Source organism: Loxodonta africana, chromosome 1 (assembly GCF_030014295.1).
Source record: "Loxodonta africana isolate mLoxAfr1 chromosome 1, mLoxAfr1.hap2, whole genome shotgun sequence".
In the NCBI taxonomy this organism is placed as follows: Eukaryota; Metazoa; Chordata; class Mammalia; order Proboscidea; family Elephantidae; genus Loxodonta; species Loxodonta africana.
Window position 1 is genome coordinate 29,257,896 of NC_087342.1, and position 20,239 is coordinate 29,278,134.

Consider the following 20,239-nt stretch of genomic DNA (forward strand, 5'->3'; position numbering starts at 1 on the left):
CGCACTCCCACCCAGCCCGGGGCGAGCCTTCCCCGCCCCGCCGCTCGCCGGCCGCGGACGCCCGGGGTTCCGGCGCCCGGGAGCCCCAGCCCGGCGCGGGGCAGGAGCCGGGGTCCCGCGCGGAGCGCTCGGAGCGCGGCGGGCGCGAGGCAGGGGCGCAGCGGCGGGGCGGGGAGGGCGCGCTCGCTCTCGGCTGCGCACACGCCCGTCCAAACTCTCACACAGACACGCGGGGTGCGCTGCCGCCGCCCGCGGCTGCTCCTCCTCCCGCCACCGCCTTGAGAGGGAGCGAGGAGGCAGAGAGAGCGCTTTGTCCGCGCGCCGCCGCCGCCGCCCGGCCCGGGACTCTGCCCCGAGGAGGCAGCCGCGCCGAGTCCCCGCCTCCGCCTCTGCCCCGGGCGGGCCGGGCCGGCCGCGGTGGGGGGAGCCAGGCTGAGGGTGGGGGTGGGTGGCGGGCGGGCGGGCGGAGGGCGGGGAGGGGGGGGCGGAGGAGGAGGAGGAGAGACGAGGGCAGCGGAGGAGGCGAGGAGCGCCGGGTACCGGGCCGGGGGAGCCGCGGGCTCTCGGGGAAGGGACGGATGATGAACAAGCTTTACATCGGGAACCTGAGCCCCGCCGTCACGGCCGACGACCTCCGCCAGCTCTTCGGGGACAGGAAGCTGCCCCTGGCGGGACAGGTCCTGCTCAAGTCCGGCTACGCCTTCGTGGACTACCCCGACCAGAACTGGGCCATCCGCGCCATCGAGACCCTCTCGGGTGAGCACTCGGCACGGTCGCCCTGCCCCCGCCTCGCCCCGCTCCGGCCGGGACGGCGCCCCTGGGGAGGCCGAGCGCCGCGGGCGGCGCCCGGCGGGGGCTCCCGCGCCGGCACGCTCACTTCCACGCACCGGATCCTCAACTCTCGCTGCCCGCCCGCTCCCGGGACGGCCCGCTCCCCTCCCCCCACACCTCCGGGCTCGCCCCTGCCTTCTGGGCCACAGCCCTGGGCGCCCCCCGTGCAGCTCCGAGGGTCCCCGAGGCTCAATCTCTCTCGGGGGACACCCTCGTTCCCCCAGCGTCCCGAGCTGGTCTCCGGAGTTCCCCCGCCCCCACCCCCAGCGAGCCTGTTGTCCCCCCTCTTCCTTGACCTTCCCGTCACCTCCTTTGTCAGGGACACCCCAGAAGTCCTACATCTCCTCTTCCTCCCCCAGCCGGACCTGCCACCTTCCGTGCCTCGTGCCCAGGACCTCTCGTTCTCTGGCTTCCCCGAGCCGCACTCTCCCTTCCAGCCCCCTCCCATCCCGCCCCACAGCCCCCCACTTTCGGCACCCCTCGGCGCCCCCCTGTTGATCCTCTCCGAGGTCCCTTTCCCCTAACTCCAGCTCGCGAACGACGGCACATCTCCCTCGGTCCTCTGCCGAACCTCAGTTCCCTCTCGCTCGTCTCAAGCGCTCCTATTTTTCTCTGAATTTTTTGTTCGATTTTATTGGGAAGAACTCGGGGCTGGGGGCTTTCCGCCGCCCGTCCCCCCACCTCCCGCTCGGCCAGGAGCACCTTTTTACGAGGTGCCCTGGCTCAACTCGGTGGGGGCCCGGGCTGAGAACCGGGAAAGAGGCGACCGGGGGGCCCGCGAGCGCGCTGGAGCCCAGACGGGAGACGGAGAGCGACACACACACACTCGCGCGCGCGCGTTCCCCAACTCTCCCTCCCGCACACTCACCGCTCGGAGCCGCGCTCGCCCCCCGGCCGCGGGCCTGCGACCCCCGAGCCCCGGCCAGGCGGGAGCCCCTTCCCCACCGGCGCGCGGGGTGGGGGCGGGGCGGGGAGGCCCAAGGTGACACCCAGACCCGGCAGGGACGGGGATCTCCCAGAGGCCGACCCCGGGGGGCTTCGGCGCGTCTTCTCGGGGCCACAGAGAGAAAGAGAGAGCAAGAAGGGGCGCAGCGGAGCCTTCGGGTCCCGGGTTAGCGCAGTGGGGAGGTGGGGGCCAGGAGCGGAGCGGGGCCGCGCCAGCCCTGCAGCTTGAGTTTCAAGTGAGCTCATCCTTTCAAATTGGCGCCGCTCTTTATTAAATTTGTTTTTCCGGTAATACCACCCACAGCTATACCTGGGGTCGGATCCGGGCTCGCACCCGTCCCTATCTCGTCCCGAGACACGGGGCGCCCACCTTTCCTCATACTGAGAACCAAGTTCGGCCGGCTCGAACAGGGTGGGAGACCCCTGGAGGCCGCCCGAAGGCGGAGCCCGAGCTGGAGGACTGTGCGTGCCCCTTCTAGACCCCCGCCGGTTTGATCCAAGCAAGGTTCTGAGTTTTAATTTCTGTTTTAAAGGTAAAGTGGAATTGCATGGGAAAATCATGGAAGTTGATTACTCAGTCTCTAAAAAGCTAAGGTAAATATATTTTGCTTAGTTATTTTGTGAATGGACATACGTTTAAGTTAAAGAAAAAAAACCCCTCAGCTCTAAAAAATGTGCTCTTATAGTTTTTAGAAAGGCTTTTGTTTGTTTTGTTATGGAAATAGATAGTTTCGACAGTTACATTTTTACTTTCATTATATAAGGTGTTTGCTGTACTTGGAAAAATATCTGGTGCCTTATTGGTGGGGGTGCGGGAACACTAGTTGTGTTATCTGGGACCTTTTAACTTGTTTATTGAAAGTTGCCTCCCACCCCCCAATCCCAAGCCTACCCCCAGCACAGGGTAACAAATGGTTGTCAAGACTTCCTGTGAGATGTTAAAGAGTAAATATTTACTGTGTCAGCTCAATGGCTTAACTGAATTTCTCCAGTAATTAGTTTTCTTTTTTAGATAGCATAACCTTGAATGATAACATAATGCAGCAAGGGGTCAATATTTTGCTTAGTATTGTAAAGAAGTAGGTTGTTTGGATTGGGGTGGCCGTTAAAAGTCAGACTTTTTTACTCCCTGAAACGACTAAGGATTGCCTCTGAGCATTTTGTTGTTGCTGCTTTTAAGAACCGTTTGAACCTAAACAGGCATCCCTGTGAAATCTGGTTATATTTAAGTGCTCTGTTGTTAATGAGAGGAGCCCTGGTGGCGCAGTGGCTAAAGCGCTCCGCTGCTAACCAAAAGGTTGGCGGTGGGAAACCACCAGAACCCACCACTCTTTGGGAGAAAGATGTGGCAGTCGGCTTCCGGAGAGATTTACAGCCTGGGAAACCCTATGGAGCAGTTCTACTCTGTCCTATAGGGTCGCTGTGAGTCGGAACCGACTGGATGGCAAGGGGTTTGGTTTGGGTTGTTAATGAAGTAGTCACAAGTTGTATGGAGTTTGGATTTCTCCACAGTGGTGTTCTTCCAAGGGAGATATCTGTGAGGCCAGAACGAGGAAGAACATCTTTGTTTAAAGTTTATCACACTAAATGTCACTTTAAATTTGAGCCTTTTCGTGCTCATTCTAATTTTTTTCTCCTGCTGTGTGCTGTAACTTAGTTTATATCCCATTCTCATACATTTCTTCACCATTAGTCATTAAGGAGCTGCATTGGAGACTCAAAATGAAGTCTTTGACGTACCACCTTTCTAATTTGTGATAGTCAATAACGTAACCACTTACTTGTTTTTTTGCGAGGATTAAATTTTAAAACAACCTACTCTAATTTTATAAATACTGAGATGTTTTGTTGAAGGGGTTTTTAAAAATGGTGTGCCTAGTTCTTGATATGTTTTAATTTAAGCAACAAAATATCTTTTGTTTGCAAATGGTCTGTGGCATATCAGAAAGCTATAATCCCCCCCTTTTCTTAAAGAGTTATGATTTGCAGTTCCTTGTGTTAGCATTACCTTAGTTCTTCCCTCTAGGAAAAGATGGAACATGTAACTGATTGGCTTTTCAATAAAGTATTCTAAATTCGTATACTTTCCTTTAGAATATTTTTTTTTTGCTTGAGAAATCCAAGTTGAAGCTTTCTGATATATTAAGTATTTACTGTAAGTTTAAATTACTGATCTCACAGCACTTGAAATTTTGCTGAATATATTAAACAAGATATGAAAGAACCACCCAAAATATTTAATGGACTGTGTATTTACAAGTGTCTGATTCTGTGGGCTAGATAGCTGTTGCGAGTCCTTTTTTAAAATTCTAATTAGTAAAAGTTACTAGAATTTTAACTTTGGTTAGTTGGTGTCTCATTATTTAATGTTGCAACGTAAGTTATTTAGTGTGGCGCTCTAAGTAAAATAATAGTTTAGCTAATGTTATTAATATCTCCTAGAATGTCTTATACTCCTTTTTACTTTTAGCTGCCTTTCCTTCCTAATCTTTTTTCTTTGAAAATGCAAAGGTTATTTGTTGTTAGCTGGAGTGCCATTGAAATATTGTTTTTTGGTGTGTGTTTATATTAGAGGTCAGAATTAAAAGCATGACTCCAAATTTTTGTATAAATGAAATAAGCAGCCATCTAGGACTTACCAGCCCTATTGCTCCTTGATTTCTTTGAACATGTGGGCGATATGAAATACCCAGGAGGTAGATTAAAATACGCTGTGTATGATTCACTACGCTGAAGCCTTCTGACATACCAAATGTATGCCTAAGCTGTGCTGTAGAGAGCTTGCATCATTTCTGATTGGATGGTTTTAATCTTTTTTTTTTTTTTTCCTGTTATTAGTTTAAAATGCAGAAATTAGCTACTTGTACTGCAGGGTCAGGGAGAGATGGCTAATGATTGGTATTGTGTGCTCAGCTCAGACTCCTGGGATGAGACAGCTGTATGTTTTCATGTACAGGACACCACCACGGTGGTGGCTTTCAAAAAAGCAGACATTTGAAACCACAGCTTTGATGTGATATGATGACAATTTTGGTGTTTCTTTGTTGCATGTCTGTGAAAATTAACAAGTTAGAAGCAAATTTGTCAGCGTTAAGTCAGTTCTATATGTGGTAATTGTGTTGGTTGACGTGAAAATGGCATGAAAACAATTCATGCTCACTGTTTGCTTACTTAAAAAGCCATTCAGCAGTTGAGTGCTCATTTTCTTTATATGGTACTGATTTTTTTCTGCTCTTAAGAATCAGTTTTAATATCTGTATCCCCAAATAGATGTCATTAAGCTAATGATACTTTGGGGGGAGTTGTATTTATCTTTAGTTATAAAATTATTGGCATGCTGTTTGCTTACCCATTGGATTTTTTTTTGTTAAATATCATCCTAATATTATTTTATAGTAGCAAGACTAGTTACTATTCTTTTCTCAGGATCACTCAGAAGTAGAAAACTTACTTTTCTTTTTGCCATATACGTTTCATTCTTATTATATGCAAATTATGGTAATACAAACCGTGTACAAAGCATGTATTTCTCTTTCTAAGTTGGTTTCAGGCTCTGTTGAATAAAAATCTTTGGATCTTTTTCCTCTGCTCATGTTTCTAAATACTCTGCTTGATAAATTTTAGTGGTGGTAGTATATAGAGATCAAAGGTTTCTTAAAGAGGGAAGACTAGTAAACTTTAAAATGCTGTTAAAAGTTGTGGAAACTTCCTTAATAGGAATTTCATTTTGGGTGTTAATGAAAGCTTAGTCTTAAAATACACGCACACACAATGCATATAGTACATAAATTGTTTTAAGCTAAGGCGTGTATGCTAACTTGCATGTGCTTTTGTAACTAAAGTTTGAATGATGCCATGAGAAACAAAACTTTGGAAAATGCAGTTTCTGCCCACCTCTGGGAAGTAACTAAGAAGAGCTAGACATGCGTCCACTGAGATGGTGTGACTACTGTGAGGTGGTAGGAAAAGCTATGAATTTGTCTTTCATGAGTTAGAAATCAGTAATTGTGTTCTCTCCAATGCAAATGAACTTGGTCTCCTATAGGAATGTTAAAGAAAACAGTATCTCAATTGTGCTTTGCTTGTGTGCACTACATTGTGTACAGTTGAATGAAATACCAAAAAAGGGGGGGAGGGGAACCCACCCAACATCAAGCCCTGTCTGCAACAAAGGCTTTTGCTGCATTGAGTTTTAATTTTTGAGAAGCAGAAAGTACTTAATTAGGTTGAAATCATAGGGCAGCCTCTTATTTCGAGAATTTGTTGAATTAGAAATTAATGCCTAAGCTTAGTTATATTGATTCCATATGTGGATATCATACATATTAATACAAAATATATGCTATCAAACTGCAACTTTACTTTTGATTCAGCTTCACTGTCCCATTTTAAGGAAGGTGAGTAATGTTTTCTATGGTCCTAGGTAGTGCCGTAGAGAATTATACCTTTTTTTTTTTTTTTTAACCTTTCAGAGAAAAGTATTCGAAATAAAATAGAAGCAATAAAAAAATTACTTGGTAATTCAGTTGGCCATGTGGATTTTAAATTGTCCTTTATATTTTTAAAAGACTGGTTATCAGCTTTGTACATTACTTGGTTAAATATTAAAAATCAGTGAAACCTACACATCGAAATAGATCTTATGTACTGCTTGATTTTCCATTTCATCAAATTCGTATCAATTTTAAATGGTATTATATCAATTTATTGAAATATTTAATGGATATTTAAACACCTCATTCTGAATTCTAAAAAGTGATTTGGTGATAAAATTGTGCCTTTCAATAATAATAATCAAGTTTTCCTTGTAATTGTGCCTGGGCATAAGATGGCTGGTGAGGGAATGTTCTAAGACTTTTGTTTTTTATTTTTTTAACCTGAGATTATCATTTAGTAAAGAAAAGGTGAGGGAAGATTGGTAATATTTAGACAAAGACATTTATACATAGTCCCCTAAAGTATAATATATTTTCTTTAGAAAGAAATTTCTTTTAGCTTTTAACATATATCTTAAAGGACATTAGAAAATTGAGAATAAGTTGCTTATCAAAATTAACATTTCACTGTTATTTTAAGTTAGCAGATGTTTTTATTCTGCAGAGATTGCTGTACTTTTTGAAGTAATGGGGAGGAGAACGTAACTGATGTTCAAATGTGTGTAAAAGGAGAGTAACTTGGGCACGTTTATTAGAAGTAAAAAAACAAAAACAAAAACAAGCTACGAAAACCAGATTTCTACAGGAAATATTTATACATACTTGATACTTTTTAACTTTCTAAATATTTGCTGTCTGCAGCTGAATCACTCTTCCTTGTCTGCTGATGAAATCCTCAAAAGTAGATGAGCAATTGGCCAGAGTGGTTAGAGAATAGTTTTTGAGCGAATTGTGTCATTTCGGTGATTCAGTGGGGTGTATATACATGTGTACGTGTGTGTATGTGTTTGTGTGTGGCGGGAGGTAGTAGTTTGAAAGACAGATGGTATCAAGAGGGGCGAGGAGGAGACCTTTAATTGAGCAACAGTTGCTTTGGATTTTAATCCTGATGAAGGAAATGAAAATTGGTAGGAGACTAAACCTTGTAGCAAATGGAATCAAGTGCAATGATATTTGCCCTGAGTGACACATAACTCTTGTAGGTGAGTAACTTTGTTGTGAAGCCAAGTCATAGGCATCTGTAGTGGCTTCTTCTGGGAGCCTGCTGCTGAAAGGACTGTCCCCTTTCTCTGATAGAGTTATCCAAGTGATTCTTGGAAGGCTTTGGTGGTCTATATGCCATTTCTTAAGTGTTAGGAAATTCAAGATTTGCACATGTATTTTCCTTTAGAAATTCTATACTTTGGAAGAGAATCCATTATTTGGCATAACAGAAGTACTCTGAGCAAATCAGTTTCATTGGAAGGAACATGGCATTGAAATGGTCTCTTTTAAAGGCTGTTAAAGTTGAAATATAAATTTCAAAAATCTATAGTCTAAGAAATTACACTGAAATAGCAAAAAATGGTCTTCATTGTTCTTTGGGTGTTAGAGAGGAGAGTGTTGAGTTTATGCCGTAAAACTTGGTCAGAAGCATGATATCTCCAAGGCTATGATTAACTTCTTAATTTGAAGGGCAGGAGAGCTCTGTTTAACACAACGTGCTCAAATAATTTATTAGTCAAGGTTTATCCTTTCTACATTGACATTCAAGCTCAGATTAGTTATCCAAAACAATGTCAGTGAACAAAACATAACAGCAGAGAAACAACAAACACCTACCAATAAAATAGTAGTCTTTTCTCTCATTTATTACCATTAAAACATTTAAGAAAAAAATCTTTTGCTTTATATTTTGACTTCATGCTTACAAACTTGTAATTTTCATTTGGTGGCATGGACTATATGGGTTCTATTTTGGGCAGCAAAATTGCAGAGTGCTCAGAGCATTATTTTTAAGGTTTTACTTTTCCTGTTTTGATCATAAACTTTCATCCATGAAATAGGGAGGAAAAATTATTTTCTTTTGCAGAAAACTTCAGATGCTGTTGCTTTGGTTTCCAAAGGGGAGGAGAAATAAGGTCCCTTTAATTTGCTTTAGAGTTTGATGGTATATTGAGATAAAATAAGTGGCCAGTGAAAATGGATGCTTTAGCATTAATAAAAGGCAATCAAGACCAAGAGCTAATCCTCTGACCATCACTTAATACTAATATATCTCCTCCCCGAGGAATAAATTTGCATTTCTGGGTAGGCTTTGTTTGTTTATTCCTAGCTCTTCTGGTTATTTGTTGGTTCCAGACATTTTTCCTTAAACTGTGAACATTTAATTTGATTTTCTCATTCTGTTTACTATCAAAGAGATGTTTCATAAATAAAACAGCTATTTTAAATAAGTCCAATGTATGACAATGAAGAGTCGGATGCATGGTTTAGACTTATTTCATGTTTCCTGGCATCATGAGAATTGTTGCACCTAATGACCAGAAACTTTTGTCTGGGACCATTGCAGTTTTCAGTTTTTCTTTTTGTTGTATTATTAATAGGACCAGGAACATTTGTCTGGGACCATTGCAATGATAAATGACATTTCCAGTTTTTTTTTTTTAATCATATTATTAATAGGACCAAGTGTGAATTTGTTTTAAGGGTATGCATGGCTTTTTATTTTTGTTTTAAGTATGAGTGGAAAGGTCGTTTCATGATACCACGTGTCGATCAGTAAGTAATACTAGTAACTTTATCCCAGGGAGATAGATGTATTTTTATGTGCTTGCGTCTTATATCCATATAGTGCTGACGTTGTTCCAACCTCTTTCAGACTTTTCATTTACTCCAAGTAACGATTATGTGAAGAATGATACCGCAGTTGATACTCTTCCTGTTTTTCAAATGAGGAAACTCAGTCTCAAGAGAGGTTTAACAATTTACTCCCATTTATCTGGGGTAGCAGAGCTAGGGCTAGAACCCAGGCCTTCTGATTGTCAGTGCAGTGCACTTCACCTACATTTATTCCTTTCGTTAAAGAAGTGACCTGAAAGTGTCATCATGTTCACAGGGTGACATTCGAGAATGGTGGAAATATAGGAAAACAGGTGTGTTTGTGAATTGACCCTTTGCAGTGATCTTATTCTTGCTTCAGTCTGAATGATCTGTAATTTGTTAGTTTTTTTTTTTTCCCCTTTAGGGAAAAAAAAACCTAGAATCAAGTTGTTTTAAAAACAGTATCACCTCCTGTCACCACACTTGCCCATAGACAAGAGCAGAGCATATACCTGAGAGGTGTTTGCTTGTTAGCTTTGCGTCTCTCAGAGGTGGCATCCCTTGTTTGTGAAGTAGAATATTGCAGACAGATAGTTCTCTCCCCATCGGAGCCACGCAGATGAGGCAGTGAACTGTAACTGTGGTTGAGACTGTGCAGCATGTGATAGCTCAAAGTCAAGCTCAAGAATCCCTTGGTGGGTTCTTCACAGGTTTGAGCCAGCCTATTGCAGGAGGTCCAGACTGTGTTTTGGTTTGTTTTCCTGGGAGGAGCTGCCAGGTCTTTCTCCCAAATTTCCCCAGAGGTGTTGGTCTCTCACTTCTTGATTTTCAGCACAGAATATGGTCATTGGCTTCTTCTGTAGAGATGGTGTGAATATGAATAGTATGTTGTTGTTGTTAGGTGCCATTGAGTTGATTCTGACTCATAGCAGCTAGTGGATTCAAACTATCAACCTTTTGGTTAGCAGCTGAGGTCTTAACCACCGCGCCACCAGGGCTCCATTAATAGAAGAGCGTCCGTAAATTTTTTAGAGTTCTTCATTAGTGATATAATCGCTCAGTAACATCCTTGACATTGAATGACAGCATGTGAAATACTTTTCATTTTCCCCTTCATTGGTAACTTTTCCTGCATTTTTTTTCTTGCTTCCTTTAACTTCTGTGGACTATCATATTTATGGTGGTAGCGAGAGGGCAGAAGGAATTATCAAGGAAAAAAAAAAAAGGTGAAACAAAGTTCTTTCGAACTCCCCATATGTGCTGCTTTAAGTTGGTACTGGCCAGGGTGGTGTGTTGCATTTTCCATGAAATTCTGACTCAGAAGATAGGGAAAAGAAGAAAGATAACTAGTACTTATTGAATAGTTACTTTGTGTCAGGCACTGGACTAGACCTTCTGTGTATCTTGGTTAGTTCTCACAGTTATAGCCCGAAAAAAGATCCCTATTTAATCCTCTTTACAGACAGGACTTAAAGCTTCAGACTCTGAAGCTCCTGCCACCTGTCCCAAATGGCTCCCAAAGAAGCAGTGGTTGTAATATCCTGGCTTTTGTCTACTTTGAGTACAGCACAACACCCTAGTAATAAAGTAGGAAATTGCAATAATGTGTACATAGGTTATAGAGTAAACTTTGTATATTTGTCTTTACCCAGAATAGAAGACAAAATTGACATGTACAATGCAGATATGCCGAGGAAGGAGCTGCAGTTGAGTACATTTTTTAATTTAATGTAGTTGAAAAACAACTAAAAGTGTTGATTGTAATTTTCAGGAACTTTCTTGAAGTGGCCCTACTGTAGAGACATTTGTAGCTACGTAAAGATACGAAGGTCTTTTTTAAAAAAAATTCATTGTTGAAAGTTAAGTGTGAAAAAAAAAAAAAAAGTATGCAGTGTGTGGAAATCCTGAAAAGAAAAAAACAAAAAAAAAAAATCAGACTTTTGAAGGACCTAGAATGTTATACCAAGTTCGGCACCCTTTCAGCTTTATCTGTATATTAAAAAATGTCTGTGAACTGGAGAAGGAAAATAAGGGCTTCTTGCAGATTACTTTTTATGAAATGGTTTATCTTATTAACAAAAAAAAATTTTAAGTCACCCTATGGGGCAGTTCACCTCTGTTTTGTAGGGCACTATGAGTCGGAATCGACTTGATGGCAACGAGTATTTTGGTTTTGTTATATGAATAAGTCAGTGAAAACATGGGGAGTGGAGAGATTTTGTATGTTCTTTTTGAGACAATTAGTACATAAGCATATGCTTTTGTAACTGTTGTTTTGTTTAGTAACAGAAGATTTAAGATCATTGTACTATCATCTAGGAGCCCTGGCACTGCAGTGGTTAAGTGCTTAGCTGGTAACCGAAAGGTCAGTGGTTCGAACCCACCCAAAGGCTCTGCGGGGGAAAGACCTGGCAACCTACTCCCGTAGAGATTACAGCCTAGGAAACCCTATGGGGCGGTTCTAGGTTCTAGTCTGTCACACAGAGTGGCTGTGAGTTGAAAATGACTCGAGGGCATCTAACAGCAACAAGTCTATAGAACCAGAGAAAAGGTTATTCTGGGAAGATTAACCTGATGGAAAGATCTCTGGCAAGGCTGACCTAAAAAAAAAGAGAGAGAGAAGTTATACTGTCAATGAAATGACGTACACAGAAGTTTTGCTTCTACATAGCGAGGTGATGTTTTTTGATAAGAGCGTAATTTTATGAAATTTGTTATGAGGTAAAAAATAATGGCTATTCTCAGTCAAGAACCTCTCATAGAGCTTAAATATAAATATTAACAAAAGAGACATTTTTATTGCCGTGTTGTATTTATTCTCTTTGAAAAGTGAAGCAAAATAATAATAATAATAATAATAATAATTGAATGGTGATTCTGGGGACAGGTTAACCTCAAACCATGAAGCAGAGGATATTTTGAACATGCTCGTGCAAGGACTTTTAAAAAAAAATTTATTATTATTATTTCATGGAGGCCCTTCATTTACTTTAGTCCTTCCTGGTCTTGGTAATTTTCACGGTTCATACTTTGACAAACGGATGTGTTTCCCATCATTATATGGATAAGATTTTGAAGTAAAATATTTGTGCAGCTCTATTTGAGAGAGTCTTATGCAGATGATGAAAGGTGTTTAACCCTGGAAAAAACAAAAACAAAAACAAATGCAGTTTACCATCTTCAGTTAGGAAGGCAGGCAGGCAGGCAGGCAGGCATAGACGCAGAGGTGACTGACTGAACCGTACCATGCAGGGCTTGCATTCTCTCTCCATGATTTCAGGACGCGTGGGCCAGGCTGGTGCTCACCAGTAGTATGTAGAAGACGGTAAACGATTGCCGTGGTGACAGCAAGAACGGGTGTCTCATACAGTTTGTTCTTTTCTTTGACGTTTAAACACGAGGAGTGCATGGCTGGCCTGTCCTACAAAAGGGTTTGCATTTCTGGCTGCCAGGGTCTGCCCTGGCTACTTGCCGTCCTTCCTCTTCTTCCCCTTTGCATTTCCGTGCGATGGCTGGGAAGGGCTGGAAGGGCAGTGCTCGGTCTGTAGGCCTGCCTCCAGCCCATGTGCCCCCTCGCTGGCTGAGGTTTGGGGAAGCCGGGAGCGTGTGTGTGCTTGCTCAATGTGTTGGAATGTATGCGTTCTGTGGTATACGCTTCCTTGGAATGTGTAGCAGACGCAAGCTCCTCAATGGTTGTAGGGGTCAAACGTTGTAGGCTTTTGTACGTGGTTGAAAACTTGGGAAGGAATTTCCCAACGCTGAAAGTTGAGGCTATTTTTTTCCCCCCCGAAGGGCAATTGTATTTATTCTTTGTGAAAGGAAAAACATTTTTTTTTTTAAACCATGGAAGGAAAGAAAAAAAAAAATTTTTTTTTTTTTTTTTTTTGTAGATGCATAAATCATCTGGCCTTTCTCCTGGATACAGCTGGATGCTTTTCCTTTTCTCTTCAAACTGATAGTGATGTCTTCAAATCATGGACACTGGATTTGTAAACTGAGCTTTTCAAAACTCCCTGAACTGTGCCACTGCTCTCGATGATGAGTCAGGGATCTTAGAAACCAGGTCTCCAGCTCAGATCTGTGAAAATGTAGAATTTATCCTCCATTTTAAGGAACAGGAGCAAAATATTAGTCGCGTAACACTCTTTTAAACCTTTTAGCTACTTAATATTTTAAAATCTTTCACACGTTTATTTTTATTCACAAAAGATTGGAGTCGACAAGGGTGCTGGTTGCGCAATTAATTTGAAATAAAAGAAGGACTGGGTTTTAGGTTTGTGAAGTAGGTGAGTTAGAAGGGGATTTTAAGGGTTGTAAAGGACCAGAAGCAGGTGGTTGTTCCAATATTATTGTTTATACATTTTAAGAGTTTTGCCAGGAAAGAGTTAGTTCTTTGGTTCATTGATTATTATTATTAATGGTTTTGGTGGGTGGGTGTCTATTTCAATAATGGCTTCCAAACAATAATTAGAGATTGAAAATCATTGTGGCTTTAGTTCTTGTATAATGATTTATGGTCAAGGTGTTAATACCTGGCCTTACAATTTTCCAGGTCAAAGTCATATTTTTTATTCCCCACAGCAGTGCTCTTAATACTGTATTCTGGAGTCTTAGCTTCTGAGGAGATGCCGAATTTATGGGAAGAAGGAGTGGATGAGGGTGCTTGGAGACTCCTGGCTTTCCACCCACCTTTCGGCCAGAAGATAGTTACATTTATGTTATATATTGGCGTTCTGGCTAGAATTTCATTTAGAAAAGGGGCTTACAGCCTTAAAAAAGTTGGAAAGTGTATATCCTACAGTGTGTAATTCTGAGTCTTGAGTCCACTCCTTGACTAGGTGCTCCAGCAGATCCAGAGCGCTTTCTTGAGGGAAGTTTTGACCTTGCCTTTGTTACTTCCGCATCTAAAAACCAAGGAAAAAAAAAAAATCAAACCCATTGCCGTCAAGTCGATTCTGACTCATAGCGACCCTATAGGCCAGAGTAGAACTGCCCTATAGGGTTTCCAAGGAGCGCCTGGTGGATTTGATCTGCCCACCCTTTGGTTAGCAGCGGTAGCTCTTAACCACAGTGTTACCAGGGCTCCACTTCTACATCTGCTTCCTGTGACATGACCTAGCATCTCCTGTCACTCTCGCTTTAGTAACAGATGTTTGTGTTGCCAACTGCATGCCAGACTACTAAATCTATGGATTTCTCTGCAGCCAATGACACAGAATGTTTGCCCTTTAGGAACTTCCCAGCGAGCTCACTGCCCAGTGGTTGTGCCCCAGCTCTTGGCAGAGCCCATCAGTCAACTGACTTTTAAGACATGGCACCACTCGTTCATTGAGAATAAGGTTTTGCTTCAAGAAGTTCAAGTAGGTTGACCTTCTTACCCCTTCTTCAACCAGAGAAGCCCTGCTTTCATCTTTTATGGATGTTGGGGCTCTGTAAATGCAGGGGTGATCTTCAAAATATTTTCAACTGGTAGAATGAATGCCCAACAGATCAGAAGGGGCATGAGCCGTTAAACTCTGCTAGCGCACACTTGCTGAATAGAAGTCCTGCATACATGATTTTTGTCCAAAACCAAGACCTTACTGCAGAAAAAAGTAAATAAAAGTACTATTCTCTCAGTGATTTCTTACCCAATGGACAAGGATTCTTGGGGGGTTCATTTGAAGTCCCTGGAGTTTGGCTTCAGTTTTTTTTTTTTTTTTTAATGATTTTGTTTGCCGCTGTACCTCTGGTACTAGCGCAGTATCATGTTCCAAGTACATAGTAAACCAGTTCTTGAGTTGATTCTGACTCGTGGCAACCCCGTGTGTGCCAGAGTAGAACTGTGCTCTGTAGGGTTTTCAGTGGCTGTGCTATTCGGAAGTAGATCACCGACATTTCTTCTGAGGCACTTCTGGGTGGATTTGAACTACCAACTTGCCGGTTAGCAGTTACCATAGATTGAATTGTGTCCCTCCAAAATATCTGTCAGCTTGGCTAGGTCATGATTCCGAGGATTGTTTGATTGTCTACCATTTTGTCGTGTGATTTCACTGTGTATTTTAAATCTGTCACTGTGATATAATGAGATGCATTAGTGGCACTTACACTGATGAGATTTACAGGGTTAGATAGTGTCTTAAGCCAATCTCTTTTGAGATATAAAAGACAGAAGTGAGCAGAGAAACATGGGAACCTCACACCACCAAGAAAGCAGTGCTGGGAGCAAAGCACATCTTTTGTAATCTCTGCAGCGTGAAAATCTGTATTTCGGCAAAATGTTGTTGAAGACTTTGTCCATCGCATTTAGCGTTTCTTACACTTAAGTCTTGTCTGTGTCTGAGAAGGGAAAAGTCCCTCTTCTGATGAACGGGATGAGCTACTGTGTCTCTTATCTAACGGTAGCTGTTTGGAAACTCACAATTAAATTTATGTCTCAGTTTTAGCAACCATTCTTACTCTAGTTTTCTGGAATAATTATTTTCTCCATTATCTAGTACCCTGTATTTTTATTTTTATGTAATGATCTTATTTTTTTCTTTATTGTATTAAGTCATGTAAAATCCTTTTGTAAGTATAGACTGAACATATGCCGAGTATGTGATGGGCTTATAAGCTTATGTATTTCATAACACATGTTTTCAAGAGAAAAGAAACTCTCTACTTTCAGTCTAAATTACACCCTCTCCGTTTAAACATTGGGCCAACTACAGGTAATGTTTTAAATCTTTTCCTAAGAAAATATGATTCTCATTTGTCCGGGAAACATTTTTTGAAAGTAAGAAGGGAGTACTTTTGCTTATTAAACATGTGATATACAAGGAAGGTAGTTTTGAAAGCATAGATTGTACCTGGTACGAAAATTCAGTGGTGGAAGACAGTGCTTTTAAATATGTTTGAAAAGTGTTTTGGTTACTGTTGCACTTTATTGTACATAAATTAGGGAAATTGAAGGCCAGATGGATTGTGCTTCTGGGTCCTGGGTGCTGCAAATACTCATTAAGGCCAGACTCAATGAAAATTGCCTGTGACCTAAGGGACCTTTTCATTTTTAACCTTTTTTTTTTATTGCACTTTAGATGAAGGTTTATAGGACAAACTAGTTACTCATTAAACAGTACATGTATTGTTTTACGGCATTGGTTCATAACCCCATGGCGTGTCAACACTCTCCCTTTTCAACTTCGGTTCCCTAATACCAGCTTTCGGTTCCCTCCTGCCTTCTAGTCCTTGCCCCTGGGCTGGTGTGCCCTTCTAGTCTTGTTTTGTTTTATGGGTCTGTCCAATCTTTGGCTGAAAGGTGATCCTCAGGAGTGACTTCGTTACTGAGCCAAAGGGTGCCCAGGGGCCATACTCTCAGGGTTTCTCCAGTCTCTTTCAGGCCAGCAAGTCTGTTGTTTCTTTTTGAGTTAGAATTTTGTTATACATTTTTCTCCCGCTCTGTTTGGGACCCTCTATTGTGATCCCTGTCAGAGCAGTTGGTGTTGGTAGCCAGGCACCATCTCGTTGTACTGGCCTCAATCTGGTGGAGGCCGTGGTAGATGTGGTCCATTAGTCCTTTGGACTAATCTTTCCCTTGTATCTCTAGTTTTCTTCATTCTCCCTTGCTCCCTAAGGGGTGAGACCAGTGGAGTATCCTAGATGGCAGCTGACAGACTTTTAAGACCCCAGACTCTACTCACCAAAGTAGAATGTAGAACATTTTCTTTGTAGACTATGTTATGCCAATTGAGCTAGACTAAGGGACCTTTTTAAAACAAAACAAAAACTACTCCGACATTTTTAGCATTTAAAAAATGTGTCTTTTTGTTCTGTGACTTGCGTGCATAATGAAACAGCTCATTAGTCATCCACTTAAGATGGTGAGGTAAGACACCTGTCTTAGAGGACGAGTTAGCAAGTCTTCTACGGGAAGGTGTAGTTGATTGGCTTACAAGGGCCTGGGAATTGAGGATTGCATCTGGCTCCCTTGTTGGTGGTGGATCCAAGTGGTCATCTGTTTTACAAAAATAGCCAAATGCCTTTTCTTGACTGGTCTTTTGAACTTTAAGAGCTTGAAGTTCCATGAGGGCTGCGTCTTACTGTTTTCTTTCTACAAGCTGCATCTCCAGTGCCTTGAACAGTGGAAGTAGCTGCTTGTTGACTATTTGTTGAACAAACTAATTAAGATTAAAACCATAATATCACCAGTCATTTTCTTGATTTTTGTATTTTTTTAATTTGTTTGGTTGTTGTTGAGAATATAGACAGCACACGGGTTTAACAGTTTCTCCATGTATGGTTCAGTGACATTGATTACATTCTTCGAGTTGTATGACCATCCTCACCCTCCTTTTCCGAGTTGTTCCTCCACCATTAACATAAACTCACTGCCCCCAAAGGTTCCTATCTAATCTTTCCAGTTGTTGTTGTCACTTCGAAGCCATATAGATAGTTCTTAAAAGAGCATAATGCTCAAGGCAGACATTTCTTACCAGTTTTGCTGAATGGTTGTTTGGTTTTAAGAAGATTACTAGTAATTTATTTCTTTCTCTCTTTTTCTCTTACTCCTCTTCTTTATTTTCAAACTGTGTGAAAAAATAGCTGTTCAAAGATTTTGCACTTGGGCGAATGGCTTGTTCAAACTTTTGACTGTATCTTTGGCCTAAGTTAAAAGAAGCCTCTTCCTGAGCATTTTAGGTGTGAAGGCTCTTTAAAACAACAGTTGTGTAGAGCTGCAAAATGACACTTGGAAACTAGAGCTTTAGATTGGGTGGAACCATAGTAGGTTTTGCAAATTATTATTATTTTTTTTAATAAAGTAAGAAAAGTTTCTTCCTTAGAGTTATAAGATTCAGTATTACATGAAAATGCAATTTTTACGTGTAGATATTTCTTCCTGCAACCTAAATTGCATTAAACATCTGCTAAGAATCTCAGAAGAAAAACCTATTTGGAAAAAAAAAAAAATTAACAGTTATCCTCTTATTGCAAACTAACAGGTGGCTACAAGAATTAAACTTAGGGTATGTTTTTATACAGTAAATCAGATACGGTCAGTTTCAGCAGACTGTCTAAAGTTTTTTTTTTTTTTGGCGGGGGTGGGGGGAACCAGACAAGTGCAAAATGGCATTTACTAATGGATAAGATAATTCAAAACCAAGGAAACAGCAGATCTTAAACCTTAATTATAAAGCAAGATGCTGTCAAATACTCTTTTTTTTTTTTAATTGTGCTTTACCTGAAAGTTTAAGGAGCAAATTAGTTTCCCGTTCGATAGTTTGTATATAAAGTATTTCATGACCTTGGTTTAATTCCCCACAATGTGTCAGCACTCTCCTCATTTCCATCCTGGGTTCCCCATTTTCTTTTGTCCTGATTTTCTACCCATTCCTGCTTTCTCACCTCTGCTTTTGGGCAGATAATGCTCTTTTGATTGTGTATAATCCATCTAAGGAGTACATTCCTCTGTACATTCCTCTCGGGTGTTACTGTTTATCTTATGCGCTTATCTGTTGCTTGGTTGGGAGGTGGTCTCTGGGAATGGCTTCATTTCCAGAAGGGCATCTTATGGGCCATAGTCTCAGGGGTTCCTCCGTTCTTTATCAGACCAGCAAGCCTGGTCTTTACTGTAAATTTTATTTTTTTTCTACAGTTGTCTCGCATTCTGTCTAGGACCCTCTGTTGTGATCCCATTCAGAGCAGTTGGTAGTAATAGCGAGGCACCATCTTTTTCTTCTGGTCTTGGGGTCATGTAGGCTGTGTTTCATGTGGTCCATTTGTCATTTAGACTAATCGCTGCCTTGAGTCTTTGGTTTCCTTCACTGTCCCTCACTTCAGATGGGAAGACACCAATAGTTGTACCTTAGATGGCTGCTCACAAGCTTTTAAGACCCGACACTTTAAGACCATGGTAGGATGTGGAACATTGTCTTTATGTACTTTGTTCTGGAAATTGATTTAGATGTCCCCCGAGTCTGTGGTCTTCTAGCCTAGGAATTTCATCCTGTGAGGTATTTGGTTATGTCTAAGACGTTTTCCTGACTTTACCCCTGTGTGCTCTATATGAGCTGCACCTACAGTTCATGTATGTACATATATCTAGCACCAAACAAGTATTTGGTGGTGGGTGTGTCCCCTTACATCCTCCCACACCTGTTGGCTTATCTGTCTCCCTGTTTGTCCATTTGTAGGTTATCATTTGTTAATACTATTGATGCAGTATTGTCTAAGCTATAGTGGTTAACATAGTTGCCCTTTGTTCTTGCATTGGTCATGTTGCCTTGCATTGTCTTCTCTTGCCTTGGTCATGTTGCACTGACTTTCCCCGTCTTTCCCTTCACCGGTATTAACTCGTTTCTTCTATCTGATTGGTAATTTTCCCTTCCTCTTTTCCATCCTTGGTAACCATCAAAGAATTTTTTTTTTTCTTTTTTTCCCGCTTTGTTTTTTTCCTTTTGTTGTTGCTTTATAGTAGTGGTCTCATACAATATTTGTCCTTTTGTCTTTGATTTATTTTACTCAACATAATGTCCTCCAAATTCATCCGTGCTGTGAGATGTTTCACTGATATGTCATTATCCGTTACAGTTGCATGGTATTTCACAGTGTGTATGTACCACGGTCTGTTAATCCATTCATGTGTTGATGCATCAAACGCCCTTTATTGGAGATCCTTTGGTGCACATGGGTTCACCATGTGTGAGAATCTACAGCAACTGGATACTGCTGCAACCGAATTTAGTCTAAAACGTAGCAACTTAAAACAACAAACATTTGTTGTGTCGCAGATTTTCTGAGGGTCAGCAATATAGGGACAGCTGGGTTGTTCTGGCTGAGTATCTCTGATGAGTTTGTAGCAAGCTATCATTTGGGGCTGCAGTCATTTGAAGGCTAAACTGAGACTGGAGAATCTGCCACCAAGCTTACTCACCTGATTATCGGAAGCTCTCAGTTCATCTCTGGCTGTTGGCTGGAGGCCTCAGTTCCTTAACACCTCGGCCTTTGCATAGGACTGCTCACAGCCTGACAGTGGGCTTCCCCCAGAGTGAGTAACCTGAGAGAGAAACAGAAAGTGGCACTGAGTCACACGTGGTCACTTTTTCCTCATTTTGTTTTTCGGAAGTTAGAAATCAAGTCAGTAGGAGAGGCTTCCACAAAAATTTGGATACTAGGAGTTGGGGATTGTTGGGAGCCATCTTGGAATTTCATTTATTAAGTGTATCAGGAAAAGTCAGCAAATCAAAAACAGACTTGCTTGATTTGGG

The 20,239-nt window shown here is 41.9% G+C and overlaps 1 protein-coding gene across 2 annotated transcripts in view; it reads left to right on the plus strand.

The window, feature by feature from the left end:
- The first annotated feature begins 537 nt into the window (after positions 1-537).
- IGF2BP2 (insulin like growth factor 2 mRNA binding protein 2) overlaps positions 538-20,239 on the plus strand; it is a 200,135-nt gene continuing 180,433 nt past the window's right edge. For both annotated transcript variants that reach the window (XM_064277276.1, XM_064277304.1), the window contains exons 1-2: positions 538-756; positions 2,310-2,370. In XM_064277276.1, the coding sequence (XP_064133346.1) occupies positions 579-756; positions 2,310-2,370 (239 nt within the window). In that variant the 5' untranslated portion in view covers positions 538-578. The remainder of the gene's footprint in view (positions 757-2,309; positions 2,371-20,239) is intronic.